We start from the raw sequence: 16528 nt of genomic DNA on the forward strand, positions 1-16528 counted from the left end.
ATTCTTTACAGTGTACCAACAGCCTCTCCGTCTCCCTTTTTCACTCTGCCTACAACGGGCACACATCATAAATTTTAAGTGAAAATGAATCCTTTGGCAATTGAAGTTTTCGAGGAGATTTTGGTTGGCGTAGGATCGTCATCAACGTCGGATGAAAGAAAGGGAGAGCGATGCGCGGAAAGGGACGTATATATATATATATATATATATATATAACTATGTATGCCTGAAGTCCCTATCGGTATCTGGATGTCGTTGTCTTTATCCTTTGTTGGCCATAAATCAGCGAATCGCGTTCGCATTTCGCGCATGTTCCTGTTCCTGCATCGTCCTTTTAACCAACCCACCCCACAGCCCCATTTCCACCCATTACATAACATAACCATGTGGCCCATAATTCAGGTTTAATTAACTCGGCGTGTTTATTAGCAAATATTAGTTTACAATTTGATATAGCATGTTTTCGGGCCCCAATCGTTCCACAATTAACTGAGATTTCAGATGGCTCTGCCACAAATTGGGGAGCGATTAAAAAGCCAGGCTAAGAGAAGTTGTCTTGCAGATGTACCATACATTCATATTAAATATGATATATGTATATATAAGCTACTTTTATAAGTTTAATCAGAATATACATATATATGTATTTTCTTCTGTTCACATAACATTGTAAGAAATCCTGGAACCACTTCAATATTTTTATACCTTTGCAGGGTATTATAATTTCAGTCAGAAGTTTGCAACGCAGTGAAGGAGGCACCTCCGACTACATAAAGTATATATATTCTTGATCAGGATCAGTAGCCGAGTCGATCTAGCCATGTCCGTCTGTCCGTCTGTCCGTCTGTCCTTCTGTCCGTCTGTCCGTTTCTACGCAAACTAGTCTGTCAGTTTTGAAGCTATCTGAATGAAACTTTGTAGTTAGCCTTCTATATACTCTCACTCGTATATATGTCGGAACGGATCGAACGACTATCATATAGCTGCCATAGAAATGAGCGGAAAATTTTTACAAAAAAAATTATAACACTTTCCGTTTTCAACAGAATTTAATAAAATTTGAGATATAGTCATTTCATATTATTCTTAAATTTTGTGTAAAATTTTATGAAAATCGGACTCCTATATCATATAGCTAATAATAATAAACATTTTGTGAACATCATGCCCTTGAAAATCTTTAATATGTACATGTTTATTAAACAAATAGTAAAGAATAGAAATAGTTTTAAAATTAATAAAAGAAGTTGAAAAAAGCCATGAATAATGAATAATTAAAATATATACTTTATATAAACTGAAAAAATAACATACTAATACTATACATGTGAGTAAGAAAACAAGTAACGAAAAAAACGTATTAAAATTTAAATCTTGCTTATAAGGAAAAATCTATATCTATATATGTAAATGGTTTAATTTATGAACTTGAAATATTTCATCCTAATAAAATTATGTTAATAACAAAAATTAAAAAAAAAATAAATATATAAAAATAGTATAAAAATAATAGTGTATTATTGCAACTATATTTATATATTATGATAAACATTTTTATTATATTTTATTTAAAAAAATGTACAACCAATTGTTAATAAAAAATGATTTATTCAAGAAAAATTATTCCAAGAATATTCGTGGGAAGTAATAACATTCAAAATAAATATGTTACATAAAGAGAAATAGTCGCTATTATGAAATACCCAGTACCGAGGGCTATTTACGTTACCCTTTTAACCTGTATACTGAACCCAAATTTCCCTGGCCAATTGAAAGCCTATTGTACCTTATGAATACCCTGTTTACAACATACAATTAAATATTCCCAAATCGTCATAGAGACACCATAAAGATTCCCAAATCCATAGTTATAATATTTAAAAGAAATGCAAACTATTTTCAATAGTTACAACGTTTTTATTGAACTCTTCTTTAGCTTTCTTATTGTTTTTTTTTTTTTTTTTTTGAATTTGGAATCAATATATTCAATTAGTCAAAGCCCACTTATATATGCATGTCTGTATTATTAGTTTGTTTTTTTTTCTGGTTTTGTAGAGAGAAGAAAATCACGTATGTAGATTGTATTTCGAATGCTGAGCCTTTATTGCATTAAATAACTTACTCTTACGGTCTAGGGGACTCGGGGTGGGAGGTGTGTTACAGGGTACTACTTCAAAGGACATTTACTGGAGAAAAGGAAGCGAACGGTCTCGTTTTATAAATAATATCACAAAACTCAAATAGAAGTCGTATACATAGTTACAGTAGTATTATATATCTATTTACTTCCGTCGATGATACATACTTTCGTGTTATTGTTAATATTAAAATGTTATACATTCTGCAAAGTTTTCTCCATTTTCTTAGGATTTAATCTTAGGTTAAATATTTAGGATTCTCGGTTGTTATTGTTGAGAGTTGGTATACATGGGCGTGTAAATAGTTTTTAAGTTAATATATGTATATATATTTATCATTCTTTTTTAAAACTTGATCGTATACATGCGTTGCTGCGGCTACATTTTGATTTTAGAGTTCTTTTTTAAATATATATATTTTCGTAAGTGTATTGATATTCTTTGTAGACATATGGAAGGAAAATGCTATTGGCTAGATATTTACACTTTAATTAATGCATTCGGTTAAATATTTCGTCGGGAGCTGAGGTTAACAATTTTCTTCAAGTGTAGGTTTGTTACGTATACTGCGTTGCTTTGTTTGTAGTGGTATTCGCTTAGGTTTAGTGATTTATTAGCTTAGAACTACATGTAGTCTGTTAAATTTAAATTTAAGAATCTTTTATTTTTTGGCACGCTTCGTACGACGTTTCACTCACTCGTTGCACTCGAAAACCCGTTCCACTCAATATACATTCGTTCCCTCGCTCTTTTTTGCGCTCTCCACCCACCCACTCGACCGATGTTGTTATTTTTGTTTTTGCCTCTCTCGCCTTATCCAATCCAACTTTGACGAGCTCGTGTCGTCGCCTCCGCCTCCCGCCTGTTACTATTGCCATCTCTGTCCGACGCGCCTTGATGGACAGCAGTTCGTCAAAGTGGTGGTAATTGAATTTACTCGCCGAGTATGTATGTTCTCCTCTCTCGCTCGCACGAGCGACTGCGATGGCATGATGTCCGATTGGGAAACAATAAAAAGCGAGCCAGCATCAAAGTGACGTCACTTCCAAAGGGGAAAATCGGAGAGCGAGAGAGAGAGAGCGGGGAAACTGCAAAGCGAATTCAGCAAAAGCAGGGGAAATTGGTTCGAGTGTGAGTGTGCAGCTACTCTCTCGAAAGAGCGCCTGCAAACGACTGGGGAAATGGCGGGAGAGCAATAATGCGCTCTCAGCTGATCACTAAAGAGTGCGCTCTTTTTGGAACCTCTGGCTTTCGAGTTGGGAATTTAAATGGGCATTATAAATATCATATCCTTTTACCAATTTAAGTTATATGCAGTCAAAATATGTACCTCTTAAGATCGGATACACATGTAATGGGGATTTCCGATATGGTACTACGAAAGAATACATAATATTTAAAATGTATAAAACATAAAATTATAGTAAAACTTTGGTATTTAAAATGAGATCACTCCATGATGCTATCTAACTATGTTTCAATTATTCTGATATTTAATATTAGTTAATGAAATGTATAAACAAAAGAAATATTACTTTACAACAGATGGGATCAAGAATGCCAATGAATTTGAAATTTACAATATTTGGCCTAGAATTAACCTTTTCGGGGTGGCGCAACATAGTGTTGCATACTTTTGTGTGCCCTTTCAAATGATTTTTAATCAACAAAAATGTATGTGGGGAACCCCATAGATTTTCCCCTTCTCCTAATGAGATTCCTAGGCATTTTTCGAGGACAACTGCTTGGCCAGCTCCGTATACTTGAGGAACTTGGACTGCGGACTCTCGTCATAGGGATTGATAGTTGGCGATAGAGCAGGCTGCTGCAGGCCAGACTGCGTGGCCGGACTTCTGGAAGCAGATCTCTTGGGCGAAGCCATTGGCACTGATTTCGGGCTCTGGGCCGCTGGCGACTTGAGCCTGGGGGACTCCTCGCCCGCATCCTTCACAAAGTGCACCTTGGACAAGTGGTGGCGGTAGGCGCCCTTCGACCCAAACGGCGTATCACAGAAGGAGCACTTGATGATGGACGAGTCGCCGCCGGAGCCTCCGCCACTGCTGGCACTCAAAACGGCCTCATTGCAGGCCCAACTGAAGGCCACAAGGTCATTGCCGTTGGTGGAGGGGATCCCAGCTGAAGCGGATGCCGATCCGCTGGAGGTACCACTGCGAGTGTTCGAGGCAGGTGGATCCGTTGTGTCGCAGAGTTTCTGTAGAGCGGCCAGGGGATGGGCCTTTGGTTTCTTGGTTGAGAGATTGTTGTTCGATGGATTGTTGTTGTTATAGTGACCTGTAAAAAATTGAATCAATACAATTAAAATTTAATTTTGAAAAGAAAGGAATTTTTAAATTGGTTTTGAGATAAGTTAAAGTAATAAAACAAGAGGTCTAAAGCAATGCAATATTTAAAAACACATAACGCAATGTAAATGGGTTTTGATTTCCAAAGTAATATATATCTTTCGACAGGAAATTTAATTTAAGATACCGATTAATCCTAGTTTCTGTTTCTTATTAAATAATCATTAAAACCTTCAACTTACCCGTATTGTTATTGTTGTTGTTGGTCTCCACACCACTCAGCTGATCGAACATGGAATTCAAGGCCAACAAGCTGCCACTGTCTGCTCCAGCCTTTGGAGTCTGAGTTCCAGGACTCTCCGGATTAGCCTCCATGCTGAACTCCTTCTTCACATGGATCTGCTGCCGAGGACTACTACTGACCTCCCGATCTTCACAGGCCGAAGGATCCGTCTCCACAGGTTCCGCCTTAATGGTGGGCGGCGGCGGTGGTGGTGGCGGCGCTGGTGTATCCGGTGTTCTTCGTGGCGTTGCTTGCTGTCTGTCCGGCGTGTAGGAGGATTCCACTCTGCTGGCCGAGCTAGATTCACTGGCACTGCGATCCCTGGAACCGTAGGAGGAACGCAGCAGGTGTATTGCCTGGGCGTCCATCAGAGGCTTTGTATAGTCACTGCTATCATCGATGCCCAAGCGCTTAAGGATACTAGCTCCCAGTGGTGTCCCGGCTTCGGAATAGCCACCTGGCGTCATCGTTCTTCCGCCCCTCGATTCAAAGCTTTTCTCGATAAGTTGCTCTAGTGCATTCAAAACTGAAGGTGGCTTCTCACCACCCAATCCTGAACTAGGACTAGGCAGGCGATCCAATCCCTGATTAGATCGTCTGGGCGGAATCGGTATACTCTCGCCCAAGCACTTCCTTATGTGCTCTACGAACAGTGCGGTTTCTATTTTACTGCCGCACTTCTCGCAGGTGATTTTGGTGGCGGCTGCGAAATCCCTTAGTGGTTTCAATGCAGAATCTAGACTAGAATTTGAGCCCGATCTTTCGAGCTCCAGAAGCTTTCTCACCGGCAGCGACTTTTTCCGCTTCTCATTGCGATTTTGCCGGCCCTTTTTCGAGTTTCCAGAACCTGGAGCTGGTGGTGAAACGGAAGACGATGGCGACTCCTTGTAGTGTGACTGCTGGGCCATGTGCGTACTCAGTTCCTTCAGGGTCCCAAAAGCTTGATCGCAAACCTTGCACGTGAGCACGGCACTGACCGAGGCGGCTGTTCCACTGGACGAAGAGGAAGGAGGACCAGTTGAGGGCGCAGCCACACCAGCTGCCGAGCCGGCACCATTCGAGGGTCTTTCTCTCTCATCTCCCGATTTCCAGGATATTATTTGCTCTTGGGAGATAATATTTGTGTAGTGCTGCGTCTCCTGCATGTGGCTGGTCATCTCGGCCAGAGAACGGAAACTCTGGCCGCACCACATGCACTTGAGGATCTGACGTGTTTGCTCCGCGCCCTTTCCCAGCCAAACATCCTGACCTCTAACCAGTTTCCTAGGCAGCGGCATCGTTTCCTTGATCAGCATATTTAGCTCAGACTTTGAGGAGTTGGACGAGCTGGACGTGGAGCTACTGCTGCTGGAGCAGGCAGAGTTTGAGGCGGAATTCGCGGGTATTCTGGATGGTGGGGGAGCTGCGGAAGCACTCACTCCTCCGGACGACGACGACGGCGAGGGTATCTGCACACCGCAGTGCTGCGTCTCCTTCATGTGGGTGGTGAGGCTGGCCAAGGTAGCGAAGCTCTGCTTGCACCACACACACTTAAACACATCCTTGGCTGCATCCGCGCCTTTGTTTAGCCAATGCGATTGCCAGGCACTGTGACGACCACCAGAGCTGGATCCACCACTGCCACCGCCTCCTGCCGCCGCTCCCGATCCCGAACCCGGGGAGGATGTGATGCCTGAGCTCCTACTCATTATTGGTGGGGAAGTTTCCAGGCGGCTCATCTCTGTCATTTTCTCCAGCGCCTTGCTGGCCTCGTTGGGCACCATCTTTGAGCCACCCAATCCACCGGTTTTGGCTGCCACAGCCGCCAGGTAAGGATTGATGGGTGGCACCCAACTGCCAGGTGGCAGAGGCGATTTGTATTCAGAGGAGATACTCCTTGGAATCTTTCTGGGGGGCGGGGAATCCCTGTCACCTTCCCTCTTCCTTGTGCTAACGGAGAGGTCCAATGGACCATTGTCACCCTGAACATCCGTCTCGGGATCTGGTTCCTGCTCCTGCTCCTCTTCCTCCTCCTCCTCCTCCTCGCCGTCACTAGTCGGACGCTTTCTGCTGAAATCCAGGGCCGGCGGCTCCCCATCCTCCGCCGCCGCTTGTTGAGTCGCCTGCTGGACCAGAGACGCTGCTGCCGCCAGAGGATTTGTGAGGAGCAGGTGATTCTGCTGGGCGGCAGCCAGGTATGCGGCCATCGCAGCAGACTGCGGGGGCAGCAGAGCCGCTGCAGCTGCGGGGGGAAGTGTGGCGGTCAGCGGGAGGCCCACCGAGTGCGGCGAGGTGGACGTGGCCGTTGGAGTGGGCGTCGGAGCCGGAGTCAAACAATCGTTTGCCGAACAGTGGGATTCATTGGAGGGACAACGCGCATCGCCAGGTGCTGCTCCGACTCCGGCTGAAGCGGTGGACTCCCTGGACTGGCAGCGTGGACTGGCCAACTCACTGGAAGGGAAAGAATACATCGGTGTTAAAAAGCTTCTAAGACATGGTCAGAAATATATAAAACAAATATTTAACCATTGAAACGAAAACTCGTATAAGTTATAAGTTAATATTCAAGTGCAAACTATTCCCAATTGAAATATTAAAATAATTCTATAAATGCGACACTTTTTTTTAGAAAATACGGAAACACTAAACACTTTTCTAACACATTTTACTCATTTAATTTATTATTCTCAGAAAGATATATTTAGTCACCTCTAACAAATTTTTAGAAACAAATAAAAATAAAGTCAATGTTTGTCAAATTCTAAATAAAGGTTAGATTAATTTTCTTTTGTTCACACAGACAAATACACATATTTATTGTTAAACATTATGGTTGTTATACCTTATTATTAAAAACAACAGAACTATCTTATTAGAATTATTGAAATTCATTGATATTGTTTCAAACAATCATTTGACATTTTTAAACTATAGATAACAAATTAAATTAAATTATTGTTAACTCCTATTTATTCACTGTTGAAATTTGTCTACAGCCAGAAGGTATGCAATGAATTGAAGGTCAAGGAATCTATTGGTCGATTATTATTAAAAATCAAAACTGCACTCTAATTTAAATAAAATTTAAAAAGCTAACTCATTTCGAAATCATTTATAATTAAATCTTATTAAAGAAATCCATTAAAGAAATATTTCATCACAGGTTAATTTTATACTGAGACTTAAGTAGTGATAAAGTATCAAAGATATTTCTTTTATTTTATAATATAAAATAATAGTATTATGTATTCAATGACACTGATTTCACTTTAATTTTCACTCTTTATATTTGAAAATACGCTTCACAAAAAACTCTCACAAAACTGCCTAAAAATGACAAGTAAATACACCAGCAAATGAACCAAATCAAATAAAGATTCCAATTACACCAACTATATGACATTTAAACAATTTTATATTCCATTTAACATATTTAAAAGAAAAATATATAAAGCTTTTCCACTTGGAAGGGGACGCAGACAGCGGACAGCGGGAATCACTCACCTTGCACTCAACGCCTGGCGATAGATTTCCAGCATGACAGCCTCGTGAAGCATCATTTTGTTGAATTTTTTCGGGTCTCACTTTCCGAACGGATCGCTTAGATTAACAATTAATTCCGTCTGCTCATCGATAGCGAGAGATTTGTTCTTGTGTTTTGTATATTATTTGTGTTCACTTCCAAAACATACAATGCGCGCAAAAAAAATACTGATTTTATTTTCGTTTCACCAAATATTGTACAAATATTCTCGGCGTCTCTCTAAGAGGGAGCGTGTGTGTGCGTGTCAGTTTCGTGTTGGGCTTCTATCAAAAACACACACGTCAAATAAATCAAATGTCACAATGGTTCACGGGTCTCTGGGGGGTGGCGGCAGGGGGGAAAGGGAAGCGGGACGGGAAGGACCGAAACCGACGACTGATGACGAACGCGAATCAATTTTGTGCGTGTGTGTGTGTGTGTGTGTTGCAAGAGTTGTTTTTGTTGTCGGTTTTGTTGTTGTTGTTGTTGCGGTCAAACTGCCGCCAATTTCACTTCCTTCAGCGTCTTCTTCTTTCGCACAGGGGCACACACACACAACACAACAGATGTATGGGTGCGAGTGTGTTGGTGGGGCTACTAATTTAATGATTTACTGACGGACGGCTTGCCACAAGATTTATGCCCATTTACTTTAGCTTTGTGTGTGGAACTTTGCGATTTTTTTTTGTGTTTATTTACTCGAACTATTTTTGATTTCTTTCTATTTGCACTTTGCAATTCTAGGCGCTGTGCTCAATCGTATCACCGTTAATTCAGCGGAAAATCCAACATGATGCGACATGATTTCGTTCCGTTACGTTCCTACGACCATTTGACGACGAATAACGTGGACGTAGGAATATAACGAATTATAACGCAGTGGAAACGCCACTAAAGAGTATTTTGTATTTAGCTTCCTACAGAGAGAGTACGGTGAGAGTAATTTTGCTTGTGGAATCGTACAGGGAGAGTAAAACATCTTTTTGACAATTGGAAACGTCGGGAGAAAACGGCATGCGAGAGCAAACGAGCGACAGTTTCTCGATTAAATTGATATATGCCGGCAGAGCAGCAGCGAGGAAGAGAGAGGCAGCCAGAGAGAGAAAGACAGAAAGAGCGAAGGCAACAGGAGCGAGAGCGAAGACAGCGCCTGCGCTCTTTCTCTCTCTCTGGCTTTGTGCAACTTTGTTTTGATTTATGAGAAGCTGAGTTTGAAACGAAACCGAAATGAAACAACTGCAATGGGAGAGCAAGAAAAGGGGCGAAAGACAGAGAGCGACAGCGAGAGAGACCCAGGATTGCAGCCAGAGAGCCAGAGCAATGTGTGACAGGTGTTTGTGTGTGGGGGGCCGGTTTCGTTTCTTGTGTGTGTGTGTGCTTTGGGAGGGGGTGGTATTTGTGTTTGTATTTCCTCTGGTCAAACGCCGACTGCGCTGCCGGCGTCAGCGCTGCTGCCGCTTAAATCAAGGTTATTTATTGAAATTGAAAATGAAGCAAAGTGTGGGCGAGAGGCAGAAAAAGAGAGGGCGAAGAGACAGAGAGCGGCGGAGAGAGAGAGGCGATGTTAAAGCCTTTTCATCACTTCAAGAGCATTAATTTCTGCGCTGCGTTTTTCTTCCTAAAAAGTTATTGCTGCCACCATCCACCCACCTACCTCCCTCCCATCCGACGACCCTTGCTGGCATGCGTGACCACGGGAACAATTGTTGCATGCACGCCGCAAAATAACGGAAAATGCGAGGAGGGGTGAGTAGGATGGGAACAAAGATGCAGATTTGTGTGCGCTGGAAAAGGATGAAGGAAAACGATTGAAGACTTTGAAGTATTCCCGCTGGATTTACTTACGATTTGTTTTTAATTTTTTATTAAACAGGCCCAGCTTACAACTGCTTTTCCTGATTCTTTTTATTTCCACTTTTTTCAGCTCTCCTTTGTGTCCTTATCGCTTTCCCCCACTGTAATTATTTTCCAATATTTGTGCGCAGACAGCCATTACGCATCTTTATTAGTTTTGTGCTTTGTCCCCAGCGTTTAAAACTTGTCTGAGGGGAAAAAAAGATGAAGAAAATAGATACTGGAATACACACAGAAATCTGTAAAATTGTTGAAAATTTGTAACGCTAATCACCATACATGTCTATGTACATACATATGTATGTAAATAGATATGCACATGTGTCTAAAATATTTTTCTAAGACGAGTTAAAAAAAAAAATAACAAAAAATAATAATGTGTTGGTGCCTTCTTATTGATCCTTTGGAAACAAATCATCATTTTTACAGTCTACTTCCTTTTTTTCTGATTTGAAAGTCTTCTCGGAGAAGATCAAACAAGTTTATTTGACTTTAGACTTTTCCTTATTTCATAACTCTTTTGGGACGCTGGAATTTTGTGAAAAATCTAAATAATTCGAATCTTGATTAAACAAACATTATAAGTACATATGTACATTATTTGTACATTTTTCAAACTAAAGGCAAATAATACAAACAAGAAATGATAGTAACTAAAAATTAAACGGTAAGCCGAAGCATTAAATTATAAAATACAAAAATTCAATCTTGCAGATATTGGTAAGTTCTATTGAATAGTGATATTTTTCCCCCATTGCAATATAAACATTATATATATTTGCGTGATTGATAAACATTGAAGTACATACTGTGCATTTCACTGACATTCACTCTCCAAAAAAAACATATCAAATTAAATGAAAACGGCTATACATTCACAAAATTGCATATTTCCTCGACATCAAACGATACTGTCTCTGTATGGCACCTACAAAATATAGTCGTCCGATTTTCATGAAATTATGAAACAAAATTTAAGACTAAAATAAAATGGCTATACCTCAAATTAGATGAAAATGAGTTGAAAACCGAAAAAGTTATAATTTTTCAATTGTTTTAATTTTTCTAGGGGAGCTATACGATATAGTATCCGATTTTCATAACATTTTAGGCAAAATTGTAGAGTATAGTAAAATGGCTATATCTCACAGGTTCACTATCAATCTTCCCTATATTTACATATCTATAAATTTAAAGAAGTTGATTTTTTCTCTTCCTTTAATATAATCTTTAAAAACCAATTTTATTTTCATTTTTTCCAACTTCCGGCCTATTAGTTGCGGCATAGTTATTGGAAACAAGAAAAAAATAATAAAATAATTGGTTTGGTTTAATGTTTTGAATGAAAGTTTGTAAAAGTTGTTTCCATATGTTTTGATTCAGATCTATTCCGATCTATTACGGCGAGGACAAATTGTCATTAAATTGCTAATAAGAAAATGAATCACAATGTTTAAGTTAATGGCTTTGATGGTAATATATTATTGGTTTTTAAGTGCCAAATTTTTATCCTATTGTTCTTCTCCTCTTGTTCCTTTGCACGCTAGCTGCCCATTTAATTAACAACGATTTTGTTTTTATACCCTTGCAAGGTATTATAATAGTATATAAGTATTCTAGATCAGGATCAACAGCCGAGTCGATCTAGCCATGTCCGTCTGTCCGTCTGTCCGTTTCTACGCAAACTAGTCTCTCAGTTTTGAAGCTATCTGAATGAAACTTTGTAGTTAGCCTTCTATATACTCTCACTCGTATATAAATCGGAACGGGCCAGATCGGATGACTATATCATATAGCTACCATAGGAATGATCGGAAAATTTTTACAAAAAAAATTATAATATTTTCAGTTTTCAGCATAATTTGATTAAATTTGAGACATAGTCTTTTTATTATATTCTACAATTTTGTGTAAAATTTTATTAATATCAGACTACTATATCATATAGCTCCCATAGGAACTATCGAGAAATTAATACATTTAATAATAATAATATTTTTAGTTTTCAACAAATTTTTATTTAATTTGAGGTATAGCCATTTTTTATATGAGTCTTAAATTTTGTGACAAATTTTATGAAAATCGGACGACTATATTATATAGGTGCCATACAAACGATCGTTTGATGTATAGGAAAAATGCAAATCTGTGAATGTAAAACTGCAAATATAATATGTATAGGTGAATGAAATGAAATCAGGTATTACTTCATTGTTTTATAACATAAGTATATATAATTAATATTGTATGGATTCCTAGTCATCGAAGTTCTATCAGCAAGGGTATATAAACTTCGGCGTGCCGAAGTTTGCTTCTTTTCTTGTTTTTATATCATATTGAAACAATGGAATAAGGAAAAAGTCGTGGAAATGACACTTTAAGTGCTTACTTCTAGACGTGAAAAACTAAATTCTAAAACGACTATTTAATATAACTTCCCAAGAAACGTTCTTTAAATGTAGAGGAAAAGGCAAAATGTTAATGTAAAACTGTTAATGTTGAACTGTAAATATAATAAATATTTATATGTTAGTAAGTTTGTGTACTTTTACTTTTTGTTAGTTTTAAAATAATATTTTTAACTGACTTTTAATTGTTAGGATTTGCAAGGTCAACTAAAAAAAATTACGCAGACTAAATAAGACTTTATTTATAAGATATTCGTCTGTATACTGCTGATTGAAAAACATAAAGTTCCTTTAAATTCTTAGTTAAAGGTTTAAAATAAAGTTATTATTGCTCTTGAAATGCTATTTTCTTTAATCGTTTTAATTTTATGTATGCAAGGGTATTCGGACTTTGTAATGCCAAAATTAGCTTCCATTCTTGTTCCATAGTGTAATGCACACATTTTCATATTTTAAAGGGGATTCAAACACTGACCTTGTAGATTCAAAAACATTCCGCTGTCATTTTCCAGCAAAATAGGAAATAATAAAAAAAGCGAAAACACAGAAGAACACGTGGAACGTGTCCACGTTTTGATGACTGACAGCAGCTGGCGCTGCATTTTGGCCACAATTGTCAGGGGTCGCGATATTCGAGCGCCTGTCAATCCGATTTCAGTTAGATGTTTTCATGTATGTATGTGAATTTTATCGATTTCAAAGAAAATATTTCTCATGATTAATGAATAGAAATTTATTCGTCAGGAAGGAAATCGTATAATATTTTTACATCTGAGGGCAAAGGTTTCAATGCCAGTGTAACAGCTTGGTCAATCAGGAGATAGGCTGTGCATATGACCAAGGTGACGAGCATGATGGGAAATCCGATGACGAAGAATCGCCAAAAGCTGATCTTGTAGCCGAACTTGCGGGCAGTCCAAGCGATGATTACATTAGACCAGGCTGCCAGTAAGGATCCATTGCTACCGAAACAGGAGCCGAATGTTATGGCCCAGACCATTGGCTGCACCGGAAGATCATTTCTGTCTGTCACCTCAAAGCAAAAGCCCAGCATGAAGTTGGTAACGACCAAGTTGTCAATAAAGATCGAGAGGCCGGCGGTTGCCCAAATAAGCAGTAGAATGACCACCTTGCTCTGATACGGCGATTCTTGTGCCGACAAAGCTCGTGCGGCTCTTCCTCCTAGCCACTTGAAAAGTCCCAGCCGTGCCACCGTTTCCGTTAAAATAAAGAGGCCTGCGATAAAGAGCAGGATCGTCCACTGTATAATCGCCAGGGTGCCATCCAGGTGGCTCTTGTTGTCCAGGATAATTAGCAGGAAGGCGGCCGCCAGGATCACCCAGCCCAACGTGGCACCTTCGGCCACTCCGCGAATCGAGTGCAGGATCATGCACAGGTAGGCGAAGGTCAGGGCGATGCAGCATTTGATGAGGAGCGGCTTGTCCCGTATCGGATATCTGTCCTTAAGCCTCTCCAAGGTCTCGTAGTAGTTGGTGCCAGGCTTGAGCCACCACTTCCTCGGCTGCCTCGCCTGGCGCTGAGCTATTCGGGCCAAGACATCATCGGGCAGTGAGATCAACTTATGCTCCCTCTGCTCCATCACATCCAGCTGATGTTGGTCTGGCCGAAGCATCCTCTTTCGCAGGACCAAATATAGTAACGGAAATACCACCATCATGGAGACGAGCACACCGGGCAGCATACGAGCAGTATAATTGACAAAATTCACACCATTAGCCACGGCAACCGGATGGTTGCTGACGATTGCATTCGTGGGATTGCCCAACGGGGTCAGAGCACCACCCAGATTGCCATAGATGGCCATTATGATCAGCACGAACTGCGTCTGCAGGGCCGCCGTCTCACACAGCCGGATTATCACCGGGGTCAGTACTAGGGCAATGTTATCGCTGTTCAGGAAGGCCGAGAGAAAGGCGGTCAGCAGGCTCAGAAAGAATACGATCGCCCAGGGCCGACCCATGGATATTTGGTAGGCCAGAACTACCAGGTAGTCGAAGACGCCAGTGTTCGCCATCAGGTCCACGATTGCCATGTGCCCGAAGAGCAGCATCAGGGTCTCGAAATTAATGAAGGACACGATCGTCATCATGTTGAGCCGGTCATGGAGGATGGCCAAGGCAGCTATACCGATGGCACCAATAAGGAGCGCGACAAGCGTTCGATCTATGACGTCGGTGATTATCACCAAATATAGCAGGATAATCAATAAGCCGGCATAGAGCACAATCATATCGGACATCGTCCTTCCCTCCATTTCCATCAGCAGGCCGACGGGAGCGTCACTCTTGCCCTCCAACGAGACCACGGCCTGGATGTCTGCTGTATCGGGAGCAGGAATCTGGAAGAACTTTGACGCCTTATTATACTTGGCCTTCAGGTTCAGGGCAATATTCCACATGTCCGTGCGCCGATACGTCGTATTTAAGCTGGAGTCGCGGTACTCAACGCGCACACCCGCCCCGAAGGACTCTGCCTTTTTGGGGTTCCTCGTGAGATAGACGTCTATGGGTCCGCGGAGAGTGATCTTTACGGAGTCGTGGAGCAGGTTCACCTTACTTAAAACAATCTCCGTTGGCACCGCAGTGACGACAGTTTTGGTTACCTTCGACTCAGTACTGTAGCTCACCAAGACGAAAGTCAGGTAGATCCACACTGCCAACAGAACGAGTAACTTGATGATATCAATGATGCGCCAACAGCGTCCATTTTGTCGATGGTGCTCCTCGAACCAGTCGTCCCAAGCCCTCTGGCGCAAAATGCGAGTTTCGAGTTGATCTGAATTTAAAACTGGAAGAGGTTCACTTAAAATTTGCATTTTACAGACATCTAAAACAATCGTCACTGAGTTGATAGAAAAATATTGTAAAGCTAGTTGAGAAATTAATCGTGAAACCTTTCACGAGTCATCATGGATCTTGTGGTCTCTAAAATCTGGGATTACTTAGAATAAGTCACTCATATAAGATACTTATTGTTTCCTCATAGAGAAAGGTTCTCTTAAACTCGAGAACTCCAGTTCTTAATCTTGTCAGTGATCATTTTGCTACGATCACACTCAGAAACCAGACTTTTATGGCTCTTCTAATGATTTCAAAATAATCCAAGATGCATTCCTGCTTATTCTTCTTAATACATTTATTAAAGTAGCCTTTATTTGCTGATCAGATAGCCCGCCATTCCATTCCACCGAATGTGGCATTGATTTTCCCCCGCTCGAAAGGCAATCTCAATCATTCCACTGCGACTTCTACTCCGAGCCCCTCCTCGACCCACTCCTTGGAAAATTGCTGGACGTCAGTCAGGTTCCTGCAATTGCATCCAGCAGGCAGCTGGTGGAAGCTGCCAATTCGCTGCCACAAATGTCATGTAACGCGTCCGTTTTTCTATTGCAACAGAAAAATTTTCGAGCCTGGAAAACCGCTTCCCACATCCGCTGTTGCTGTTGTTGTTTAGGCAGCGGTTAACGACACAAAACCGAATTGACACACGATTTTTATCACAAGCTGCAACTTCCTCGGGACTCCACGGAATCACTTTCAGCCCCACACTGGCCGTGTCCATCTGTCAAAAAATGGGGAATGCAAAAAAATTCCTGACACCTTTCTTCGCGTTGACTGACGCGACCAGACGACAATGGCGTCGCCGAAAAATGCCATAAAAATCCAGGCGCCAGACCATTTGCCCTTAAATTTAGACAGAGCAACATTTTATACAGCTCTCAAATGCATTCTGCAGAAATAACCATATGGGAATTGGCCTGAATGGCAGCTACATACCTATGTAGCTGCTGCTGGCCCTGTGGTGGAATCAAAAGTTAAATGAAATCTATCCAACAGTTTGAACATCCACGAATTATGATTTCTGCAAATGTTTTTGCGAGTTTTGTGTGTTAAAGGTATCTGTCAGAAGTGCTCGCCCGATTTTTTGAACAGTTTTACAGCCTCGGGTGTTGTTTCTACATACTCCTGGAGATTTCAATTAATTTACTCCATGCTGAAGGTCGAGAAATGTTGAGGTGC

General features: G+C 40.8%; 2 protein-coding genes across 6 annotated transcripts; both read right to left on the reverse strand.

The window, feature by feature from the left end:
* Nucleotides 1–1896: 1896 nt before the first annotated feature.
* tio (zinc finger domain-containing protein tiptop) lies at nt 1897–10625 on the reverse strand. Of its 5 annotated transcripts, XM_086832196.1 has the most exons (5): nt 10508–10625; nt 10072–10268; nt 8208–8381; nt 4684–7154; nt 1897–4430 (listed from the first exon to the last, which is right to left on the reverse strand). In XM_086832196.1, exons 3-5 carry the CDS (start codon nt 8261–8263, stop codon nt 3859–3861), a joined length of 3099 nt encoding a protein of 1032 aa, XP_086688322.1. In that variant the 5' UTR covers nt 8264–8381; nt 10072–10268; nt 10508–10625; the 3' UTR covers nt 1897–3858. The 5 variants fall into 5 exon arrangements, with proteins under 5 accessions (XP_086688322.1, XP_086688323.1, XP_086688325.1 ...); XM_086832197.1 differs by having other exon boundaries at nt 10072–10619; XM_086832199.1 differs by lacking the exons at nt 10072–10268; nt 10508–10625 and adding an exon at nt 9881–9987.
* A 2571-nt stretch (nt 10626–13196) lies between these two features.
* On the reverse strand, nt 13197–15375 carry LOC110185099 (P protein). Its single transcript, XM_020953789.2, has one exon. It carries the CDS (start codon nt 15322–15324, stop codon nt 13222–13224), a length of 2103 nt encoding a protein of 700 aa, XP_020809448.1. The 5' UTR covers nt 15325–15375; the 3' UTR covers nt 13197–13221.
* Nucleotides 15376–16528: the final 1153 nt, after the last annotated feature.

Source organism: Drosophila serrata, unplaced genomic scaffold (assembly GCF_035046125.1).
Source record: "Drosophila serrata isolate PLE 108 unplaced genomic scaffold, ASM3504612v1 contig_245, whole genome shotgun sequence".
NCBI classification, from domain to species: domain Eukaryota; kingdom Metazoa; phylum Arthropoda; class Insecta; order Diptera; family Drosophilidae; genus Drosophila; species Drosophila serrata.

Bases quoted from the DNA above. Each gene is read 5' to 3' on its own strand.
- tio (XM_086832196.1), bottom strand. From the start codon at position 8,263: ATGATGCTTCACGAGGCTGTCATGCTGGAAATCTATCGCCAGGCGTTG. The intron at 7,155-8,207 runs GTGAGTGATTCC...TTTCCCTTCCAG, and splicing joins CGCCAGGCGTTGAGTGCAAG to TGAGTTGGCCAGTCCACGCT. The intron at 4,431-4,683 runs GTAAGTTGAAGG...AATTTTTTACAG, and splicing joins CAACAACAATAACAATACGG to GTCACTATAACAACAACAAT.
- LOC110185099 (XM_020953789.2), bottom strand. From the start codon at position 15,324: ATGCAAATTTTAAGTGAACCTCTTCCAGTTTTAAATTCAGATCAACTC.